Source organism: Macrotis lagotis, chromosome 7 (assembly GCF_037893015.1).
Source record: "Macrotis lagotis isolate mMagLag1 chromosome 7, bilby.v1.9.chrom.fasta, whole genome shotgun sequence".
Lineage (NCBI taxonomy): Eukaryota > Metazoa > Chordata > Mammalia > Peramelemorphia > Peramelidae > Macrotis > Macrotis lagotis.
This window is the reverse complement of record NC_133664.1, coordinates 208,078,242-208,102,818: the sequence shown is the minus strand read 5'-3', so window position 1 is coordinate 208,102,818 and position 24,577 is coordinate 208,078,242. Positions and strand designations below refer to the sequence as shown.

General features: G+C 33.4%; 1 protein-coding gene across 11 annotated transcripts in view; it reads right to left on the bottom strand.

The window, feature by feature from the left end:
- Nucleotides 1-24,577, bottom strand: part of CRACR2A (calcium release activated channel regulator 2A) — a 209,110-nt gene that overhangs the window by 42,215 nt on the left and 142,318 nt on the right. For all 11 annotated transcript variants that reach the window (XM_074194635.1, XM_074194634.1, XM_074194626.1 and 8 more), the window contains one exon: nucleotides 17,969-18,063. In XM_074194635.1, coding sequence (XP_074050736.1) covers nucleotides 17,969-18,063 — 95 coding nt within the window. The remainder of the gene's footprint in view (nucleotides 1-17,968; nucleotides 18,064-24,577) is intronic.

Sequence of the window (24,577 nt, the reverse complement as noted above, 5' to 3'; positions counted from 1 at the left end):
AGAATGATTTCCAGCTTTGACTTTAGTTTGGTCTTCAAGAAGCCTATATTAGAAATCTAAAACTATTACAAATTTTGATTATGGTTAAAAATATTGGTTATTGTGAATTGTGATTATTATATAGGCTCATAAATATTTTCTCATATTGTTCAAACAGAAAACTATTTAATCAACTCCTTCTGTGAAAACTGGAAGGTTTCTGCCTGGAGAAACTAGTTGTACACTGCCAGCATCAGATCAAACTCCCTAGTCTTTTTACTTAGCCCAAAAAAACCTCAGTCCTTCAACTAGAATCTTAAAATATTTTAGCCCAGCACACTTTAACTTGATAATAAGCATGAATTAAAAACCTTTGTAAAATTTTATATTTTTTTTATTTTCTAGAATTGTTCATGTAAAATTTAGTGCTGTCTATATTGTGAAACTTGGTAACACCAACATAGTTAAAAAATAGATTTTATTCAGATTACAATGTCTTTGTTGTTTTTCTGATAAAATGAGTGACATGATTATGCGTTTGTTTCACCTCAATTGGGGATGTTATAAATTCTATGAGAGTTAAATCTAAGAGCTACAGAAGTGAAAATACCTACTACATCTAATTAGAATGAGGCAATATATAGATCAGTTTTATTTAAGTGCCACTTGAATTTTGTTCAGAATGATTTTCTGTATATGGTGATTTAGAAATGTATTCAAATGAATTGAAATACCTTAATTAGAAATGGGTTTTGCTTTATATTTCAAATTCATAATATTGTTTATGATATATAGTTAGAAACAGTTTTTTCCTAACTTAGATGTTGCTAAATTATGAACTTAGCTGTTAGAAAAAAAGTTTTGCAAACTATTAATATTATGAAGTACGTGCCTATATGAAAGAGGAAGTTTCCACTAAAGTAATCTATCACTTATGAAAATTGTAAGATTATTGGTTAAATTATTAGAGATTATTATAAGACCAATTTAATTGGGTATATTTGTGGCATTGCTTCACTTAGAAAACTGAATTCCTTCCTCTATTGTAAACACTTTTTGATGGCATAAGGGTAATGAGGAACTTTAGGGTAATTTGGAATTTAATACTTAAACTCAATTATAAAAAGGATTTATTTTAGCTTTAAGGGTTGAATAAGAGAAAAATGTCAGTTTGGAACTTTACTGTTATATATTCACTGTATAATAGCTATCATACATTACTTCATTAGATTCTAATAACTGTCTTTTTACATCAGGATAAATTTCAAGTTGCTTTTGAGAAAAAGAACTCCTAGTAGAAAGGAATGTTAAAAAAAAAAAACTTTGTGTGTGTTTTTAGAGGGTCTGACAGATTTCATTTCTTAGTCAATTTATTGCAACAATTTTACAATATTGGTAACAATTTTATACAGTCCTACTGTGATCAGTGAGATTTAGCTGTTTGACAAGAAACATTTTGGGGACCCTGAATATTCTTTTTGAGTTTCATTCTTAGATTTGTGGTGTATCTTTGGGTCAACCTGAAATGAGTGTTTCAGGAAAAAAACACTTAGCAGCTAAATGAGAATGATATTTAAGAGCCAAGGCCAGTAGATATCTGACCCTAGGAATAAAGTTGAGAGGGTAACCTTAGGAAAGTTTAGGTTAGATTCTCCTAATTTATTTTCCCATATAAGAAATCTGCCTACCCATGTACTTGACTGTTTATAGTCATTCTGAGTGTTAGGACACAGGCCTTTATGAACATTATTGTGTTATATTTATATTCCTGCTTCTTTTTCTAATAGCAAATATTTCTAACCAGGGTGAATCTCTTACTGTTTTCCAACTGAAATTATAGTAAATACATGTGATCCAAGGGTATTTGATCTTTAATAAAAGTACTTATCCAAAGTTATGATTACTGGAACTTGTGAATTAGGACTTTATGGGAATTTCCAATGCCAAGATGGCAAGTGAGGTAGGAACCCTAGAGGCCCTTGAAACAACTAGTGCTTACTCTCATAATAGGTCTAGGAGGAGAGAAGCAACTTTACCAGCCTAACAGGAAAGATCTACCTTACTAAGATGGGAGGGGAGTGAGGTCTAAAAGCAGCACCAGCAGCCAGTCTCACAGCAGTGGGCTTATAGCTGAAGTCTGAGCCTGAAGCAACCCCCCCAGTGAGACCCTGATTTCTTGAAAATTAGTAGACGCTGCGCAAATGAGCACTGTGCAGCACAGAAAGGTCCCATTCCAGCAAACCCACCCCTAACACAGCCACCAATTAGATCTTGACCCCATTGCTAACCAGTAGTCAGCACTAGGGCTGAGCATCAGTGAGACCCCACCCCTGGGACCTACAAGCAGACTCTGTTTCCAAAGCAACCTAGCAGCATGGCCCCATCTCTGAAGCAAAGCAGTATCAACATCTCTCCTCCAGGGTCAGCCACCAGAAAGATTCTAATACCCAACAGCAAGGTCCCTCCCCTGGGGCAGGCCAGCAGCCTAAATCTCACACCCAAGTGAGGCCAATGGGGATGCTCCAAGTCATAGCTGAAGTCTACCCTCCAAAGAAAGCAAGCAGATAAGGCCTGGAATCCAATGAAAGTCAGCAGTAAGACCCAGAGCTTGGGACAGTGCAGGACCAGAGCCCATCTCACATTTTAAAAAGGGCAGAATAAAAATGAGCAAAAAAGAGAGAGAGAGAAAGAGAGATTGACTATAGAAAGCTATTAAGATGATAGTGAATCAAAACATAAACTTAGAAGATAATAGAATCAAAATGGCTATATATGAAACCTCAAAGAAAAATGTAATTTGGTCTCAGGTCCAAAAAGAATTCCTAGAAGAGCTTTAGAATGATTTTTTAAAAAACATTAGATTTGGAAATAAAAATTGGAAAAAAAATGAAAATAATGCAAGAGAATCATAAAAAAGTGTTAATAGCCTGAGAAAAGATATATAAAAATTTATAAAGGAAAATAATAACTTAAATATATAGAATGGCCAAAAGGAAAAGGTAGTAAAAATATCACTGAAGAAAATAATTCCTTAAGAATTGGAATTAAACAAGTAAAAGAAAAAAGAAAATGTGAAATTTCTTATTGGAAAAAACAATTGACCTAGAAAATAAATCCAAGAGATAATATGAGAATTATATGAAATGAAATGAATGAAATTAAAGCATAATTTAAAAAAAAAACCAAAACCCTGGTAAGAAATATCAAAGAAAATTGCCATCATATATTAGAACCAGAGGACAAAATAGAAATTGAAAGAATCTACCAATCACTGCCTGAGAGAAATTCCAAAATGAAAACTCCAAGGAACATTATAGCCAAATTGTAGAATTCACATTTCAAGGAGAAAGTTACAACCAGCCAAAAAGAATTCAAATGTCATGGAACTATAGCTGAGATTACATAGGATTTCACAGCTTCCACATTAAAGGATAGGAGGATTAGAATATGATATATTGAAAGGGAAAGAAGCCAGGATTATAACCAAGAATCAACTTACCAGAAAAATTTAATATAATCTTTCAGGGAGAAAAATGGATATTAAAAAAAACAAAAAAATGGATATTTAATGAAGGAAAGGACTTTAAAGAATTTCTAATTAAAAGACCAGAGCTAGATAGAAAAATTAACCTCCAAATACAAGATGCAAGGGAAACATAAAAAGGTAAAAAAGAAACCAGAAAGAAAACATAAGAAATTCAATCAAGTGAAACTGTTTAAATTTCACTATGGCAAGATAATATTTGTACTCCTAATACTCTTAATAGATTAATTAATTAATTAATTCTCTTAATAGATTTTTACTAAATAAATGAGGGAATATATGTAGATAAACATATGGACTTAGAAGGAAAGATACAAAAAAGATCCAAAAGATACCAAAAAAACCCCCCAAAACAAAACCAAATCCAAAGGGGAGAAGTAAAATTGTCTTAGAAAAGGGAGAAGAGGATTGAATGAGGGCAAATTATCCCACATCAAAGAGGCATGAAAAGGTTATTATAATGGAGGGGGAAGGTGGGAGTGGCAAGAAAAGCGCAAACATCTTTCTCATTAAAATTGGCTCAAAGAGGGAATAATATCCATACTCAGTTGGATATAGAAATTTATCTTATTCTATAGAGAAGTAATATAAGGGAGAGGAGTATGATCAAAGGAAAGCATATTGTTAGAGAAAAGGATTAGGGTAAGAGAGAGGGAGGGATAAACAAGTGAAAAATAACAGAGAGGGAAATACAACATTATCATAACTGTAAATGTGAATAGGATGAACTCATCCATAAAATGAAAGCAGATAGCAGAATGGATTAAAACCCAGAATCCTACAATTAGCTATGTAAAAGAAATACATCTAAAATAGAGACATATACATAGGGTAAAGGTAAAGGACTAGAGCAGAATGTGATATGCTTCAGCTTAAGCAAAAAAAGCAGAGGTGACACTCATGATCTCAGACAAAGAAAAAGGCAAAATTAGATCTAATTAAAAGAGATAAAGAAGGAAACCATATCTTGTTGAAAGGTACTATAGACAATGAGATAATATAAATTCTAAATATATGGATCAAATGGAATAGCATCTAAATGTTTGAAGAAGCTGAATGAGATACAGGAGGAAATAAAACTCTACTAGTGGGGACCTCAATTTTCCCCTCTCAGAATTAGAAAAATCTAATCCAAATACAAACAAGAAGAAGTTAAGAAGGTGAGTAAAATTCTGGAAAAGTTAGTTAGGCTAGATCTAAAAATTGAATGGGAATAGACAGGAAAATACCTTTTTTTTTAGGAGTACATGGCACCTTCACAAAAACCACCATGTATTAGGACATAAAAACTCACAACCAAATGCAAAAATGTAAAAATAGAAAACACATTCTTTTTATATCACAATACAATTAAAAATTATATTCAATAATGAGTAATGTAGAGATCAAAAATTAATTTTAGGGGGCAGTGTGCAATGAATATAGCACTGATCCAGGAGTCAGGAGGACCTGAGTTCAAATTTGACCTCAGGTACTTGATACTTAGTAACTGTGTGACCTGGGTAAGTCACTTAGCCCTGATTGTCTCAAAATGAAATTAAATAATTTAATCATAAGAAATAAGTAAGCCAAAAACCAAATCATAGAAACAATAATTTCATTAAAGGAAATAACAATGAGATAGCATACTAAAATTTATGGAATGTAGTTAAAGAGGTATTTAGGGGAAATTTTATATCTATGTTCAATTAAATCAATAAAATAGAGGAAAAACAGATCAATGGTTTGGGCATGCAACTAAAAAAAAGCTAGAAAAAGAATAAATTAAAAATCTCCAATTAAACACTAAATTGGAAATTCTGAAAATCAAAGGATAGATTAATAAAATTGAAAGTAAGAAAACCATTGAACTAATAAATAAAACTAGGAACTGACTGTGAGAAAAATTAATAAAATAGACAAAACATTGGTTGATTTAAAAAAAAGAAAGAAGAAAAACAAATTACAAGAATAAAAGTGAAAGGGGTAAAAACACCAGTGAAGAGGAAATTAAGACAATTGATGCAATTATACACTAGTGAATTTGACAATTTAATAAAATTGATAAATATCTACCAAAAAATGTATTACCCAGATTAACAAAAGAGAAAAAAATACTTAAATAACTCAATCTTAGAATAAGAAATTGAACAAACCAACAATGAACCTCTTAAAAAAATACCCAAGACCAGATGAATTCAAAAGCAAATTCTACCAAACATTTAAGTAACAATTGATCCCAATACTATATAAACTATTTGAAAAAATAGGTGGAGTCCTACAAAATTTGTTTTACAGCATAGATATGGTGCTGATACTAAAACTTAGGAAGAGCCAAAACAGAAAAAGAAAATTTTACACCAATTTCCCTAATAATACTGATGCAAAAATTTTAAATACAATACTAGCAAAGAGGTTTTATAGTGATTTAGCACATTGATCATACACTATGACCATTTGGGATTTTTACCAGAAATACAGTGCTGGTTCAATATTAAGAAAACTGTTAGCATAATTGACCATTTCAAAAACAAAACCAAAAGAAATCATGTTGATTATCTCAATAGATGCAGCAAAAACTCTACAAAATACAGCACCTATTCCTACTTTTTTTTAGATTTTTCAAGGCAATGGGGTTAAGTGACTTGCTAGGTAATTATTAAATGTCTGAGGTCAGATTTGAACCCAGGTACTTGTGACTCCAAGGCTGGTGCTCTATCCATTGAGCCACCTATCTGCACTGCACCTATTCTTATTAAAAATACTAGTGAATATAGAAATATATGGAACTTAAAATGATAAGTAATATTAATTTAAAACCATCTGCATGCATTATATGTTGAGGGTAAGTTAGAAACCTCAGTACAACCAGAGGTAAACATGTCTATTATCAATTCTTTTTTTAATATTATATTAGAAATGTTAGTTATAACAAGAAAAGAAAAAGGAATTAAAATAGACAATGAGGAAATAAAACTATCACTATTTGTAGATGTTAAGATGCTATACTTTGAAAAAGAGAATCAACTAAAAACTACTTAAAATTATTAAAAATTCACAAAGTTGAAGGATACCCAAAAATCCACAAAAATCATGGCCATTTCTATAAATATCAAAAACAAAGTTCAGAAGTAAGAAATAAAAAAGAGAAATTCCATTTAACTATAAAGGATGCTGTCAGAAAAAAATCTGGAAAGACTTATATGAGCTCATGCAAAATGAATTATACATAGCAACAGCAATGTTGTAGATTGATCAACTGTGAATGACTAAGATTTTTATTATTTATTTATTTATTTATTTATTTATTTATTTGTTTATTTATTTATTTGTTTAAGGTTTTTGCTAGGCAATGGGGTTAAGTGGCTTGCCCAAGGCCACACAGCTAGGTAATTATTAAATGTCTGAGACCGGATTTGAACCCAGGTATTCCTGACTCCAGGGCCGGTGCTCTATCCACTGCACTACCTAGCCACCCCTTACTAAACTTTTTTAAGCAATAGAATGACCCAAGACAGTTCTAAAAGACTTATGATGTTGATATTAGCCATCCCCAGAGAAGGAAGTGATAGTTTTTAGAATACAGATTGACACATATATTTTTTCTACTTTCTTATTTTTCTTTAGCTTTCATGGGGGGGGGAGTCTATGACTTTTATGGAAATGTTTTGAATGACTAAACATGTATTACCTAAATCATATTACTTTTCTTCTCAATGGACTAGGGTGGGGAGAGAGAATCTGGAACTCAAAGTTTTTTTAAAAAAATTACAAATTGCATTTTCATGGAATTGGGGAAATAAAATACTAAATTAATAGATTTACATAACTGTAAATAATTTAAAATACTTGGGAGTCTACCTGCCAAGACAAACTCAGAAACTATGTGAATCTAAATTATAAAATACTTTTCACACAAATAAAGGCAAATCTAAACAACTGGAGAAATAATAATTGCTCATGGGTAGATGGAACCAATATAACAAAAATGATAATTCTACCTAAATTAATATATTTATTCAGTGTCATATCAAACTATCAAAAATTATTTTATAGAGCTAGAAAAATAATGACAAACTTTTTCTGGAAAAGAAAAAAGGTCGATTATCAAGGAGATCAATGATTATATGAGAAAGAAGGTAGTCCAGCCATATCAGATCTCAAACTATATTATAAAACAATAATTATGGAAACAATCTGGTACTGCTATGCAATAGAGTAGTGGTTCAGTAGAATAGATTAAAGGCAAATTATATAGTAATCTAGTATATGATAAACCCAAAGATATCCATTTTGTTACAAAACCTCATTATTTGACAAAAACTATGGTAGAAACTAGGCATAGAATAATATCTCACAACATATACCAAGAGAAAGTCAAAATGGGTACATGGTTTACAAATAAAGGGTGATACCATTAGCAAATTAAGATGGAATAGCTTGTCAGATTTATGACTAACAGAAGAAATAGAAAGGATAGAGATCATTAAAATAGTTAATTTTGATTATGTAAAATTAAAAATTTCTTGCACAAACAAGACCAAAAGCAACCAAAATTATGAAGGAAAGCAGAAAACTGGTAAAAAAAAAACAATTTGCAACAAGTATCTCTGATAAAGGCCTCATTTCTTAAACATATAGAAAACCAAGTCAAATTTATAAAAACACAAGTCATTCCCCAATTAAGAAATGGCCAAAAAAAAAATGGCCAAAGGGTATAAACAGGCAGTTTTCAGTCAAAGCCAAAGCTTTTTAATAATCATATAAAAAAAATGTTCTAAATCACTACTGATCAGAGAAATTGAAAATTAAAACAATTCTGAGATGCCATCTCACACCTTGATGGCTAATATAACAAATAAGGAAATTATTTTAAATGGAAGGTTTGTGGGAAAATTGGGATACTAAGGCACTATTGGTGGAGTTGTGAATTGATCTAACCATTCTGGAGAGCAATTTGAAATTATGCCCAAAGGGGTATAAAACTGTGCATACCCTTTGATACAGAAATACCACTGCTAGATCTATTTACCAAAGACAACAAGAAAAAATAGAAAAGGATCTACTTGCATAAAAATATTTATAGTAGCTCTTTTTGTGATGGCTAAAAATTAGAAATTAAAAGGATGCCTATCATTTGAGGAATGGCTAAACAAGTTGCAGTCTGTGATTTTAATGGAAAATCATTGTACTGTAAGAAAGGGTAAGCAGATCTTCAGACAAATCTAGAAAGAATTACCTGAACTAATGCATAGTGAAGTGAACAGAACCAGGAGAATATTGTACACAGTAATAGCCATCTTGTTCTGTGAAGAACTGTGATTGACAACTATTCTCAGCAATACCATGATCCAAGATAATTCCAAAGGACTACTGATGAAGCATACAATCCACCTCCAAAGAAAGAACTGATATTGATTGAATACAGACTAAAGAATGCTATTTTTCACTTTCTTTCTTTTTAAAAAAATTTTCTTTTAATCCAAATAATTGAACATATATAACCTATATTTGCTTACCATATGAAGGAGAGGAAGGGTCAGGAGGGAGATAGAATTTGGAACTCAAAACTTGCAACAAAAATATTTTTAAAAATTTAAAGGCTATAACTGATATTATTTTGAGTCTGGGAAGACCATCACAGAATACTATTAGGCCAATTGTCCATAATATTAGCAATCCTACAGGATTGACATCCACCAATTGCAGATGAAGTTCAAGAAGCTGGGAGAATGACTCCTGGCATGAACTGATGTAGGATTTTCCTGACTTGGTTTCCCCAGTGTTATATTTCTTTGTAATTTAAGGAATAAACCAAGGATTTTCATAACAGTACAAAAACAGATGATTATACATGAAACTGCAAATCTACTATGCACAATTTGATATTCATTTGAAATTTAAAACAAAAGTATAATGTAAATTTCTTTTTTCTTTCCTCCTCTACTCTAGAAATGTCTACCACTAGACCCAAATAGGTGTATATATATATATATATATAATTATTCTATACATATTTCTATTTATCGGTTCTTTCACTATATAGAGAGATTTGTCTTTCTTCAGATGTCCTTTATAGTTAATTTACATATTTATAATAGTCAAATAATTTATTTGCTCAAAGATGTTCTTAAAATAGTATAGGTTCTGCTCACTTCACTCTTCCTTATTTCATTCAAGTCTATGTTTTTCTAAAATCATTGTGCTCATCATTTCTAATAGCACAGTAGTGTTCATTAATAATCAATACTGAAACTTATTCATCCATTCCCTAATTGATGGGCATCCCTGCAATTTTCAATTCTTTGCTACCACAAAAGAGCTAACATTTTAGAACATTTGGGTTCTTTTCCTTCCCACCCCAGTCATCTTTGGATATTAATAACTCTTTTGGCATAATTCCAGATTGATCTCCAAAACAGTTGAATCATTCACAATTCCACCAACAATGAATTAGTACCCCGATTTTTCCAATATTTCCTCTCAAGTGGAAAATACACCACCATTTAAGCCAGGGCCAATGCAGCTGGTTATCTATAGGACTCTAGCCTGGAATTGACATCAAGATAGAAGACCATTATCCCTTATTGTATAACTATGAAAATTTTCTGAAATTATGTAAGGTGATCACTTAAATACAATATTAAAATCTTTATCTTATAGGTTAATACTAGAGCACATTTGAGCAACTATCATACGATGGAGGCATAAGATTTGAACAACTTAGCCTAGAATTTTAGGCCTTTCTATATTCTAAACAGCTAAGTTGATATGTATTTTTCCTTGTCATCTACTAGCTATATATTCTTGTAGAGGATAAGATGCTTTAATAACTCACAAAGGTTTGGGGATAAATAGAAAATGATGTAAATAACTATGATTTAGTGAGGTTAATAACATAATTGTTTTCTGTTCTGTGTTAATGAAAAGAATTTAGGCACAATCATCTTAAAAGAATGGTTTGTGGTCTATCTTGTGTTGCTTTAAAGAGTTATCCAGTTTTGCTTGGTGTTATTCATTTGAACATGACTAATAATTGAAAATGTTTTATTACAAATAATTTATTTGACATTCACTGTTTTGAAATTGATTACTCAATGTATTTATAAATCCCATCTCAGAACATTTTGTTACAATTGAAGTTAATTTGGCAACTTTTAAATGAATCTATTCTTGTATAGGAAGTTAGCTTCTTATGAAAAGAGTTCTATTATTAGTTCTTTAGCAGGATTTCATCCTCCTGAGGAGAGAATGAACAGCTAAAATAAAAGAATTAGAGTAAATAATGAAATGAATAGCTAAAGTGAAAATTTGCATTTTGGTTAAAATCTTGTTTAAATAAATAGATAATATCTATTATATGCCAAATATAAAAAAATTGAGTCTACAACTTTCTAAAAGCAGAGACATAAGATTTGAACTTGCTTTCACTACCTATCTGGTGGTAACTGACAAATTAAAATTAAAATTATATTAAGAGCTATTTTCATAAGACATTTTGATGGAGAAAGAAATACACTAGAAGTTTTTCTGAAGCCTAATTTCAGAATTAGAAGGAAAATCCCTAGAGGATCAGAGAACTGCATCAAGAGATGTTTTCAGGAACCAGACAATTGGATGAGATAAGGTATCAGAAGCTTAAGATATAATGGACCTTTGAAATCAACAGTTTTACTTTTTTACCACTTACCTCTTCTCTATGTGCCCTTTTCTATAAGCTCTGTTTGCCAAAGGGAGCTATACCCAGTGACTTCCTCTTCCCTTCACATTTAATCACCATAAGCACGTAGTTAAAAACTCTTGCTGAAACATTTTTCATATCAATTAGTGATTCATTGAGGAAACTGTCTCTCAAAAGAATCAAAGGGGGGAAAGGGAGAAGTGATTATTTTTTATTATATTAATAACCAGTTATTAAATTCATTTCTAGGTTTTTCCTTTTCCTTTTTCCTCAACCAGGGATCAGCTCCTATAGACTAGAAAGGAATTTCTGAAAGACTTTACTGATAGAGAAGATTGCCCAAATATCCAAAAAACATACTCCTCCCATTCAATGAGAAGAACTTATCTCTGTTTAAAGTGAAAACAGAATCTAATCTAGGTAAATTCCAAAACCAAAGCATTGAGCTATTCCCTTGTACTCTCTCTCTCTTCACCCCCATTGAAAATTAGGAGTAGAAAACCAACCAGAGTGGTCTAGGTAGAGATAAATTCCTCTGTCCAGATAGCAGTTATAATGAGTCTCATAATCAAGCTATAATTTCAGCAGTAGGAGTTAAAAGACTTTTAGTTCACTTCCTCATTGATATTCCCACCCTCTCATTAAATGTTTACTAATCAAGATTGATTTCTCTTGTCAAGGCATTCTCTGATTAAAAAAAATATTTAAGGCATTCAGTGTCATCATTAGGTACCTTTGGTTATCTGGAGAAACCACTGACCTGTCAATTTATTGATTATCAACTAGTTTAATTAGTATATTGATTATTAAATATCCAGAAGCTCTGTCTCTCAGGCTTTTCATTCATCTCTCTTTCAAAACATCTGACAATTCAATTATTAATATTCTAATTAATGAATTTCCAATTGTTCCTTCTTGCTTCTAAACATTAATTTCTATTCATCTTTCATTCAGACAAGCTCTTATAGGAGGAACAGTAGATATGAAGGAAATAATAATAATAATAATAATAATAATAAATAGTTAGCCTTTATTTAATACTTTTAAGGGTACCAAGCACTTCTGAAATACCTTCATTTGATTCTCACAATAATCCTATGGGCTAAGTGTAATCATTATCTCCATTTTCTACACAAGAAAATGATACACACAGATATTAAGTGACTTAAGGGTCACACAGCTGGTAAGTATCTGAGGTCATATTTGAACTCAGGCCTTCCTGATTCCATGTCTAAGGTTAGAAACACTAAGGTGCAGCCCTAGCTGTATCACCTCACTGAGAAATGCATTTCAATTCATTGGTGTCTCAAAAGGTTTAAGTATCCAATGGAGATCTTAAAAGGCAATATGGCAAAAAAAAAAAAAATTTAAAAAAGGCAATGTGGCATAGCCTCAAAGAGAGATGACCTAGCTTAAAGTCCCACCTCTGACACTGACTTTGTGACCCTGCATAACTTTGGTTCTTGATTGTTCTGTAGTGGTAGAGATAATTTCCTCATTTGGCAGCTCCATGTGTGGATGAAATCAAAAGTATGGACTGATTATTTTTTCTTCCTCTAAGCAATTAGGTTCTGATCAATGAGAATAATGAATCCTTAAGTGGTATTTTTCTAATCTGAACTCTGTATTTCCATTGAACTGGGGTCAATTATCACATTTTACATAATCATAATTTCAAAAATAAGAATAGGAAAGCACATAATCACTTTACAAGATTCATTATTCTCACTAATTGACCCTTGCTGTAAACTGTCTCATACTGTTGTGAGTTGGGTTGTTGTGTTGATCTTGGGTTCTTGAAGGCTATGCCAACAGAACATAAGTTCTTCTGGGTCCTATCAAGACCTTTGCAAAGGTTCTGAGTGGTCATAGCCTCTTCCTTTAGACAGGTTTACTAAGTTTGGAGAGGTTTGTCTTCAGAAAGTTTCCAAGTGGTGACTTTATCTTTTTCTTTTTTTCATGGCAATTTATGAAAAATAAGGCATGGAGAGATTGTGATCTTCTTTACAATATCCATCACAGTAATTGGCAGTATTTGATCTTCCCTATGTTGTAGTTTAGGTATGTGGACATGTGTGAGAGGGGCATGTAATGACTCAATACTTACCATTGAGAACATGTCAGTTTTTTCTTCACAGTCAATTAGTATTGGACCAAAGATAATTGGTTCAAAGTCATAATATATGGGCAGGATGAGTGAGGTCCCTATTGCATCATCCTTACTTTACAGTTGTGTTTTCATAGAATAATATTCATAGTATGTGATAACTGGAAAGAACATGGAGTATTTGTGTGTGTGTGTGTGTGTGTGTGTGTGTGTGTGTGTGTATGAGATGGATCCATTTAGCAGTCTGGTGAAGTCTATGGAGCCTTCCTCAGAATACATTTTGTGCTCTATATTCTTTTTTTTTTTTTTTTAGGTTTTTTGCAAGGCAAATGGGGTTAAGTAGCTTGCCCAAGGCCACACAGCTAGGTAATTATTAAGTGTCTGAGACAGGATTTGAACCCAGGTACTCCTGACTTCAGGGCCGGTGCTTTATCTACTATGCCACCTAGTCGCCCCTGTGTTCTATATTCTTAATTGAATAGCATATTAAATTCCAGTTGAGGTTAGTGAAAATAAAGATGTCAGACACCAATCTAGCAGAGTAGATAGACCTGGAGTAAGGAAGACCTGAGGTCAAATCTAGCCTTATACATTTATTAGCTGTGTGACCCTAGGTAAATCACTTAACCTCTGTCTGCCTCAGTTTCTTCATATGTAAAATGAGGGAAAATAATAGTATTTCCTTCCCAGGATTGTTGAGAGGAGAAAATGAAGTATTGTAAAATTATTTTTAAATATTAAAGCACTATTTAAATGCTATTATGATTATTATTGTGATGTAATTTTTTTTAATCATGTAAGTTTGTGAATTCTTCTGAAATTTACCCAAGGGTTTGGATCTGTGGGCCCCAGGTTAAAAACCTTTACCTTAGGAAAAATGCAATTTAAAACTTTTAATAATGAAAATTTTGAGTTATTAAATATGTTTAACTTGAAGAAGAGAAAACTAAGGAGTGGGGAGTAGACTAGGGACCCAATAGCAGTTCAAGTGTTTGAAAGACAGTTCCATAGAAGAAAAATTAAATTTTCTTACTTAGTCTCCGAGGAAAGAATTAGGAACAATGGGGGAAATCTATCTTTCTGATAGATTTTCATTAGACAAAAGGAAAAATTTCCTAACAATTAGAGTTGCCCAAAGTGATGGTATCTGGTTTGTCTTCCTTGGAGGTCTCAAAGTGAAGGTACAAGTGATGACTTATTGGGATTGTTACAAATAGGATTACTGTTCAGGCACAGGTTAGATTCAATGACCTTTGAGGCTGCTTCCAACAAACAACTTCTGAAATATTGAGCTTTGTACACTGCCTTGCTCAAATTAGGCACTCAGGAAATGTTTATTGTGTTGTATAATAATCCCCTCTCATTTTCCAAGTGAAAAAACTGAGGCCCTGAGAGATGAAATGATATGTCCTGCATCACACAACCAGTTAGTGGAAAGTTGGAATGCGAATCCAATGCTCTGGATTCTAGGAGTTTAGAATTCTACTCCATTAGGCTGGCTCCACACTGGATGATTTCCATAATTTAGAGCATTTAAGCTAGATCTTTCCTTTTTAGCTCCCTGTATTTCACTTTGTTTTTCACTTCACTATGTAGCTGAGAAAAAAGCTTTGACCAAAAAAAAAATGTCATTGGTTGACTTCCTTTGTGGATAAGCAAAAGAGGCAACCTTCAGGGAATCAAGTTCAATCACACTGAATCTCACTAGCTGTAAAATAGGTTACCTTTGAGTTAATTAAATATGACTCACTGGAATTATCTGTCATGCCCTTGCCTTGCTCTCACTTTCAAGAAGTTAAGAATTGGAGATTCCTTATGCTTAATTTAATGAACCTCCTCCTTTCCTCTGCCCTCCCTGTAATGATTGAACACATTCTTTTGTTTGACAGATGATGTAGCTTCAATCAAGAGCACTTTCTAATCTGCTTTGTTTCTTTGACTTTTTCCCTTTCTTGTAAAAAGTTAGGGTTCATATGGGTTCATTTAGATTTAAAACTGGAAGGGACCTTACAATTCGAGTTCAATTCTTACATTTTACAGATGAAGAAACTGGCTTAGAGAAATGAAGGCATTTAACCCAAGGCCAGATAGCTAGTAAATAACAGAGACAAGTTTCAAATCGAAATCTTCTGACTCCAAATCTGGGTCATTTTCCACTCCACTGGGCTAGACTTTAGTTTCACATTCTGCTTAAGCTTTGCAATCCTGAGCAAGTAACTAAAGGCTTTTCTGTAAAAGAGAGATGATATCTCTGGTCCGCATACATTGCACAGGACCATTATCTTATTGTTATAATTGCTGAGATCACAGAGTTTAGGGGTAAAAGACTCCTTAGAGAGCAGAGAGTTCCACTCCTTCATTCTATTGACCAGGAAATTGAAGCTTGGAGAGATTAAGTGATTTTTCTGAAGTTAAGAACGTAAGCAGAATCAGACTTTGATCTTTGGTCCTCTGGTGTGAATTGGTGCTTGTTCAAGTCTATCAACCACACTGTGTACTGAGCTTGGAGTCAGGAAGATGTGTTCAAATGTGTTCAAATCTCAAGATGCTTACTAGCTAAGCAACACTGGACAATAATAAAATTAATAATAATAATAATAGCTAATAATTATGATGTTCCAGACACTGTGCTTAAGTAAGCACTTTATAGTGATTTATCATTGATCCTCACAACTTGTATTGTGAGGTAAGTTCATGTCTGCCTCAGTTCAACATCTGCTTCAGTTTCCTTACCTATAAAATGGAGATAATTATATATCACATCCCTCTTATGGTTGGTGTGAGAATAAAATAAAATGATTGTACAGCATTTAACATCTTAAAATACTATATAAATGCTGGTGCTGGTGATGTTGATTATATACTGTTGTTCTGATGCTAGAAGACAGTGAGGTTGATAACTTTGAACAGCTCTGCCTCACTGATATTTAATTCAGGAGCAAATCAAGATAGCACCTTTGTGATATCATTGGTCTTCCTCAAAAACAAAGGATGAACAAACAACAAAGGTATGCTACCACATTGATCTAAACAGAAACTGTACTTCAAATGATAAGATCTTTATGGATTTTTTAAAGTACTGAAAAAGAATATTGATTATAGGTTGCAGGCAGGTTTTATGCAAGCCAAATTCTTTTGGGGGAGGGCTCTCTTCAGATCAAGAAAATACTATTATTAATCTCTTCTCTTCTATATCTTTCCTCCTCCCTGGACCCCCAAGCTTCTCTACCCTGTTTTCTACCTTTTTTCCTTTCCTGTCCTTATTTCCATTTTCTTTTTCCATTCCCCATATCTTTTTTTCATTAGCTACTTGGTTTTGATACTTGTATTATCTTTATTCTCCATTCACAATCTCATCCCTAGGACAAACTCATCCCTAAGAAACTCATCCTCATGGAGATTTCTTCAGCTTTGTTACTCACACTTCATTGACACATTTAATTGCCTCTGCCTTTCATTGGAGGGATGAAAGGTAGAGAAAAATCTCCTCCCATAGCTTCCCCTTTAGAGAGGGCTCAAAATCCTAGCAATCTCTTTTTTACCACCAGATGCTTTGCTTGACTTTGACTCCCCCATTATCATCATCCCCCTGTTCAGAGTAGGTTTTGCCTTTTCTTTCCCCCATTAGTCTGTAAGCTCCTTGAAGGGACTACATTTTTTTATTTGTATCCCCAGTACTCAGCACTATTAACATATAGTAGAAAGTTGATAAATTTTTATCATATTGTATTGCATCTATTCCCCCATTTAGTTGCCTTGTTCTTCATTTATTTTCTTCTTCAGGACATAAAATGGCATATAGTTATAAAAAAAACATGGCTAGACATTAGCTTAGGGATTGAGGAACTCCTCTACAATAGAAGGAAGTAGCAGTAGAAATTCTATGCAACACCATCATGGATACCTATTTACTCATGAAGCCAGTTATTTCTGCTAACCACCTCTCCACTCTGAATATCACAGTCACATAATACTGAGTGGACAATAGCATTGAAGATCAGAAGAAAATTTTGCAAAATTTTGCAAGTGGTAAATATAGTATCATGCCACTAGAGGACCAGTCTATCACAATAATAATGACAAAGTTTCTTAGCTTACATATAAAATATAACATGTATTTTAAGTTAGTATATCTTAATTATAGCTTATATTCACAGTTACAAAAGCATATATATATATATATATATATATATATTAATTGATTTGCCTCATCAACTCTTTGGTCAATGTGGGAAAGGCATTATTATTCCCATTTTACATCTGAAAACACTAAGACCTAGAATAGTTAATTCAATTCAAAAATGGCAGAATATTTGCCCTCAAAAAGCCTCAAGTAGGCTTTGAAGGGTATGAAACATAGCTTTATAAGGTTGGAAGAAAAGTAGGACCATTGATTTCTAGATAGAAGGTGTTTTTAGGATTAATTCATTTAGTCTGGCTTCCTCCATTTTTATATGAACTCCAAAGTGTTTAAATGGATTGCCCAAACTTACAGAGCTAGTAAAGTACAAAATTAAATTATGAACCCTGGTCTTCTACCCTAAAATATCGCATTTTTCCACTATATAAAACCAGGTATTTATTTCAACTTCATCATTTTTCCCATGAAAAACACTGAGGCCCATTGAAGTTATGTGACTGGGACCAGGGTTCCTCCATCTTCAAACATGGTGCTTACCATCTAGGGATACCTTTTCCATCCACATATTTTCCTATGATAGAGCCAGATCTTTGCTTCCAGCTTGCTTTTGATGTGGTTGTTGCTTTATCTTTCTGTGGAAAAAAAAAGAAAGATCTCAAGTTCAGAACTTTTGAGTTTGTCCAATCCCCTGAAAATGTTTCCTTGATTTCAAGGCTGGCCCCTCTAGTCTACTCTGAAGTAAGCTGTACTTGTCATATTGCCCCTCCCTTTTCTATTCTTCTTTCCCCTTTTAATATATTCTTCACTGCTAAGCCTCCTGACCTCATGCTAGTTCTTCATTCTTGTCATCCTATTCCATAAATTCATTCATAATATGAGGAGTAGAGAAAGTATTTGCATTTTAAAGAAGGTAAGAGAAAGCATAAACCATAGCCCAAAGGAATTCTTTTCCTAACTTGGGATTTAAGAGATCTTGACTGATGAGCCAACAGTAATTTTTGCCAAAATAGTTCACCATTAGAGTTAGCTTTGGAGGCTGCCAAAAAGAGAGGCAGAAGACTAAAGATCTGCATTCCTGTAAGAAATGTCAGCAAGGAGAATTTACAGTTACCTATATTGACATCATGATTCTTGTTATTTTACCACAGTCTAGTAATTTCTTTTACAAAATGTAGGATGATTTCCCTATCCAAAGAGAATATGAGTAGTCAAAGAAATCTATTTATTCTCCATGCTGTCTTATCAAATGAAGTGTTCTTTTTAAAAAATAAAAAAAGGACTTGATATTTTTTTTAAAAAAAGGAAGAAAAAATATCAGAAGAGAATATCTTGAATCAAAAGTTTAAGAGATGGGGAAGAAAAAAGGAAGACTCCCCAAAATAAGAATGATGTACAAAAGATAAAATCAAAAAATGCCTGGATAGGCTAAGACTAAGAATATCAATGAAGTAACAGTCTGATGGATTAGCAGCTGAAAAGGCTAATCTCTAAACTCTAATGCATTCAGTCAGTATTCCCTCCTACATCAATCCTACATTTTGGTAGGGCAGCACAATTAAACCATCATTTTGTGGTAGAAAAGACCTCAACTCTGCTCCTCCCCTACATTATGTGGAAGAGGTAGAAATATAGAATTCCAAAACAAAGGAAAATAAATTGTGTACATTTCCAAAAGAATGTGGATCCCCTACAGAAATTTACCAAATGATTCAATAAAGAATAAGAATCATGAAAGTAAAATTTATAACCTGCATAGCAGGAATAATTGGCAAACTGGAAAAATCTTGAATCCCTTGTGGCAAATTCCTTCAAAGATACAAAAGGCATAACAACTAATTGACAATACAAGTATACAGAAGATTAAGTAAATTAAAGTAAAAAAATAAAAAGCAAAAATGTTAAAAGAATATAAGTTCTCTCTATAAGCAAAACATATTAATTTTGAAGGCAGGATACACAGAGATATGTAAAAGATCATAGATCTGGAAAAAACATGTCAAAAAAATCTTGTAATGTGAGAAATAATATAACTGTTCAGAACTTCTGATTTTCTCTAGAAATTGAATACTGGAATGGAAATGATGGATCTTTGATGGTGAAGTGGTCACTCCATCTTAGAATATGGGAAGGGGAAGGAAAAGAAAGACAAGAGTAGTTTGACATACACTCTAATTTTTTTGAGAAAAAATTTCAAAGGATTAAGCTAAAAGGTGGACATGATGCTATCAACAAAATTAGAGAAGGGAAATCAATACAGGAAAGATGAGAAATTCTGAAGAATGAAATTCTTAAGAAAATGAGAAACTAGGGGCAGCTAGGTGGTGCAGTGGATAAAGCACCGGCCCTGGAGTCAGGAGTATCTGGGTTCAAATCCAGTCTGAGACACTTAATAATTACCTAGCCATGTGGCCTTGGGCAAGCCACTTAACCCCACTGCCTTGCAAAAAAAAAAAAAAAAAAAGAAAATGAGAAACTATTCATAACTTAGGCTTTTAAAAATATATCTACCAGTCTGACAATCAGGGTAGGTCATAAAGAATGAATGAAAAAAACATAGCTTAGTTCTATAAGAACATTGTCAGGAACTTTAAAGTACAGAATAAATTGGTAAATAAACCTTTTTAAAAATTGTTGTTTTGTTGCTTTTTTTTTTTACAAATACAAATAATATTTTTTATACATTAATAAAATATTCTTGCTTAAGAGTAAACAGAACACCCCCCCCACAAAATATAGACTTGCTTGAGCGATAAAGGGGAGAGAAAAAAATTAAAATTAAAAAAAATAATAGTAATAATTGTAGGTATGGCCAGGTGGCACAATGTTACTTTTTTTTTAAAGGGAAGAATCAAAGAAGGAAAAGAAATGCTACTCAGGCACAGGGAAATGATAATGGACATTTAAAGGAAGCAAGAATTAATTATAATTTTACTTCTGTTATCTCTTTGTAAATAAAATTTTGGACAGGAAAACCAATATGTATATGTATATGTATATGTATATGTATATGTATATGTATATGTATATATATATGTATATGTATATGTATATGTATATGTATATGTATATGTATATGTATATGTATATGTATATGTATATGTATATGAATGGTTATTGGATAATTGAAATCCATGACAAATAACTAGATACTAAGAGAATATTTTTCAGTCCTCTATGATTTCAGGTCATCAAACTCAGACAAATTATCCTAAAAAATACTGAAAGAATTGGTGAATGTAACTGTTGAGCTACTATCAATGAACTCTGAAAAATCACAAAGATTTAAAAAGAACTGCAAAAGGGTAGGAAGAGAGTAGACTCTACAACTATAGGTTTTGAACTTGAATTTGATTTTGTGGCAAAATTTACCACATATTATCAAGGGGATGATGAGTGAACATCTAGAGAAGGATCACTAAGAGTCATGGATTTGTGCTCTACAATCCCCTCAACAATTCTCATACTGTTGTTGTAGTATCTACCATCACAACTGATCCTGCCTTATCCCACCATTTTGTGGCAAAAATGGAACAGAATTCAATTCTGCCCTTTACATATCCAGGAGGTGGAGATATACTTAAGTGGAAGCATGTTCTTCTGAGGAGCTACAGCAAGACAGACAGCATGGCTCAACTACAGAACTAAAAAATTAATTTGGGAAGCTCTTCCTGACTCCCTTGAATTCATTCTAGAACTGCTTACTAGTCATTTCCAACTGGAGGTCCCATGGGCATCTTCAACCTTTTCAAAGCAGAACTCATCTTTCTACTCAAATCCTTCCCTCTTTTTAACTTGCTTGGTTTTATGGAGGTTATCCTGCCAATCACCCAATGTTTGACATTTCCCTCTCTGACATTTCCCATATGCAACAAGTTACATCTATAGACCTGTTGCATCTGTATCCTTATCTCCTTTTCAGGTCACTCAATCTCTCCCTCATATCAGGTTATTTTTACTTCTCACCTGAATTATTGTTATAGTCTTTTAAATTGTCTTCCTAATCCCATGCCTGTCCCCAGTACCCTCCCAATCCATCTTCTACATGCCTGTCAAGTTGATATTCCTTAAGCATAGGTCATAGCTCTCCTCTTCTCAAGAAATCAATAGTTCCCAAATGTTTCTAGGATGGAACTGTAAGTTCTTTTGTTTATATTTAAATATCTTTGCAATCAGGATCTAGTCTAGCCCTCTAGAATTTTTTTCATATTTTTCCCCTTTTGCATTCAGTTTTCTATCTGTACTTAGTTGCAAATTACAGTAGCATGTAGAAGCAACTGGTGATGCAATTGATAGAGTGCTGGGCCAAGAGTCAGGAAAGCTTAAGTTCAAATATGATCCCAGATATTTACTAGTTGGAATGACCCTGGGCAAATCATTTAACCTGTTTTTAAGGCTATGAATAGCACCCCCCACCTTGTTGTGAGAATCAGAGATCACATCTGTAATAACACAGGGCTTGATTCATAATAGGTACCTAATCAATGCTCATTCCTTTCTCCTTCACTTCTCCATATATATGACAAGCCATCCCTGACCAACAATTAATGGCCATCTCCCACAAATGCCCATTCTTACTTGAGACCTTTAAAAAAGACTGAATGGCCATTTGTGGGAGATGGCCATTGGTTGCTGGTTAGGGATGGTTGAGACTAGATAGATTCTGAAGCTCCTTTTCTTCCAGAGATTCTGCATTTCTTGTTTTAATCTCATTTTTCATAGTATCATCCTGATTTCAGGCAAATTTCCCTATCTATTTTAACTGGTTTCTTCATCTATAAAGGGGGTTTGGGAGTGGGGTGTTAGTCCTAGTAGAACCAATTTCACTCATAGATGATTTCCTTGTCAAAGATTATTTACTTGGTGAAGTACAGAGAGACTGCGTGACCTCTACGGTGTCTTAGATTCAATGCCTTTTCATTATGTATATTGCTAAGAAGAAGACCAGGTGTGAGACTGGAAAGATATTTTTGGTCAAGTCGACCTTCCTTTGAAAATCACGTATATATATATATATATATATATATATATCAACCTGTTTATTCTGCTGATAAAAAGTCAGCTCTCCTCTCCTCTTATTTCCAAATTCCAACACATAATGAAAAAAGGGGAAATTTCAACTAGTCACTTAACCTTTATTCTGCTTCCTTCCTATCTATAAGAAAGGATTTGGAGGTGGTGTTGGTGGAAAGGGAGGGGCACCTTATGCTCTGTTTGTCAATGTCCCCTAACAGAAGTCTTGGGGGTGGGGAGGAAGCAGAATCACATCACTGAAAGAATTTTATGTTAATCAACTAATCTTATGTTTCCTAAACACAGTTAAATTGGGGAAGAGGATGTGCTGAGGCTTCCCAGGTGCCTGAAGATATGAGCTATAATGACTTTTCAATGAATCTTTAATTATTATTTGGCATAAAGATTATTTAGCAGTTACTTTTTTCCTACATCCTTCACTTGAGATCATAATCCCTTTTTTCCTTTTTAAGTAATTCTGGATTCAGAAGGCAGAAGAAGAAACAGGGCATCAGGGTCATTTTTAGTCAAAAACTTTAAAACAAGTTCTCTGTTCCTTCAATTATTAACATCTTTAATCTGCAAATGGAACATAATGATATTGATGGACCCTTGGCAATGAAGAAGGGGAACAAGTGTGATGCAGGTCTACTTTACAAAAGAAAAGGAACAGTATTCTAATGAGATCCTTTGCAATTAAACCACCTTGGACAAAACTCAAGGCAGAGCTGTTTTATAATAATAGCTCATATTTAAATAGCATGCTAACATATGTTGTCTCTTGTGATCCTCAACAATCCGGGAACTAGACTGCCATTCCCATTTTATAGATGAGGAAAGGGAGGCTCTGAAGAGTTTACAAAGCTACCCCAAACTCAATGTGGCTAGTAAATGGCATGAAGTCACTTGCACTTGACTTCAGAGGTGATATGATAGGAAAGGACCCTGGATTCCAAGTCAGAAAATATAAACTTAATTTCTGGTTCTGTAAGTTTGGACAAATCACTTGACCTCAGTCTTTTTAAGTGAAGTAGTCAGACTAATCAATGAATCTATCCTCCCTCCCTCCCTCTTATCCCACTCCCCTGAATTGACTTGCCCAGAGTCTCAAAGTTAGTAAGTGTCTGAGGCTGAATTTGATTCCTTGTCTGGTGGGCTCTATTCACTGTGCCACCTAGCTACCCCCCCACTCCTAAATGTGGTAATTGGTACATTTGGCAATTTTTAAAGAATATTTTAATAAATGAATTTCAATTTAATGTATGTTATTTCTTTTGAAATTCTATGTATTTTGTTTTATATATTTAAACACATGATTCCGAAGAGTCCATAGACTTCACCATACTGCCAAATGAATCCATGACAAAAAAAAATCAGTTGAGAACCCCCAGACTAGATGATCACAAAGGCCCATACCAGAACTAAATCCTTATGAGCCTGTGCATTCTTCAAAGTATCTACATCTACTTATAACTTCCCAGTAAAGTAGGAAGTAGGTTAGGGAATATTCTCCTTTATCTTACAGCAGGTTGAATGATGCATCACCTCAGGTCACATAACAAAAGCAAGGTGGGATGACTTCCCTACTTGTAAGGAAGTAAGTCTGTCTGAGGTTAGCCCAGGTCCCCTTCCTATCTTCCCTCACTCAGTTGCACATTTGTAGATGTCACAGCATTGCCTTCATAGAGAGTTGAATAGAAAATAGAATCAAAAAGGGAGGTTTTAGGGTCAGTCTAGCACTTTGTGCTATTTGAGGCCGTACACTCCTAGAAGCAGACAATTTCAGAATGAGAAGGGACCTATGAGGAACATCAAGTCTAAATTGTGCCTGGCTGACAATCAGCATACCCAAGAGATGGTTATCCAGCTTTTGACTAAGGACTTCTAATTAAGGGGAAAGTAGTCACTTTTGGATACCTCAACTTTTCAGGAAATTTTTCTTTACATGAACCTTTGTCTTTCTGCAAATCTCTTCCTTTGGCAGCAAACTGAATCTAATCCATTATTCTTCCACATGACAGTCTTTCAAATACCTAAAAACAGTGATCATGTTCCCTTTTGAAGATTTTTCCAGCATAAATATCTCTGGTTCTTTTAACAGATGTATGATTATGGACGACATTATGGCAGATTTGG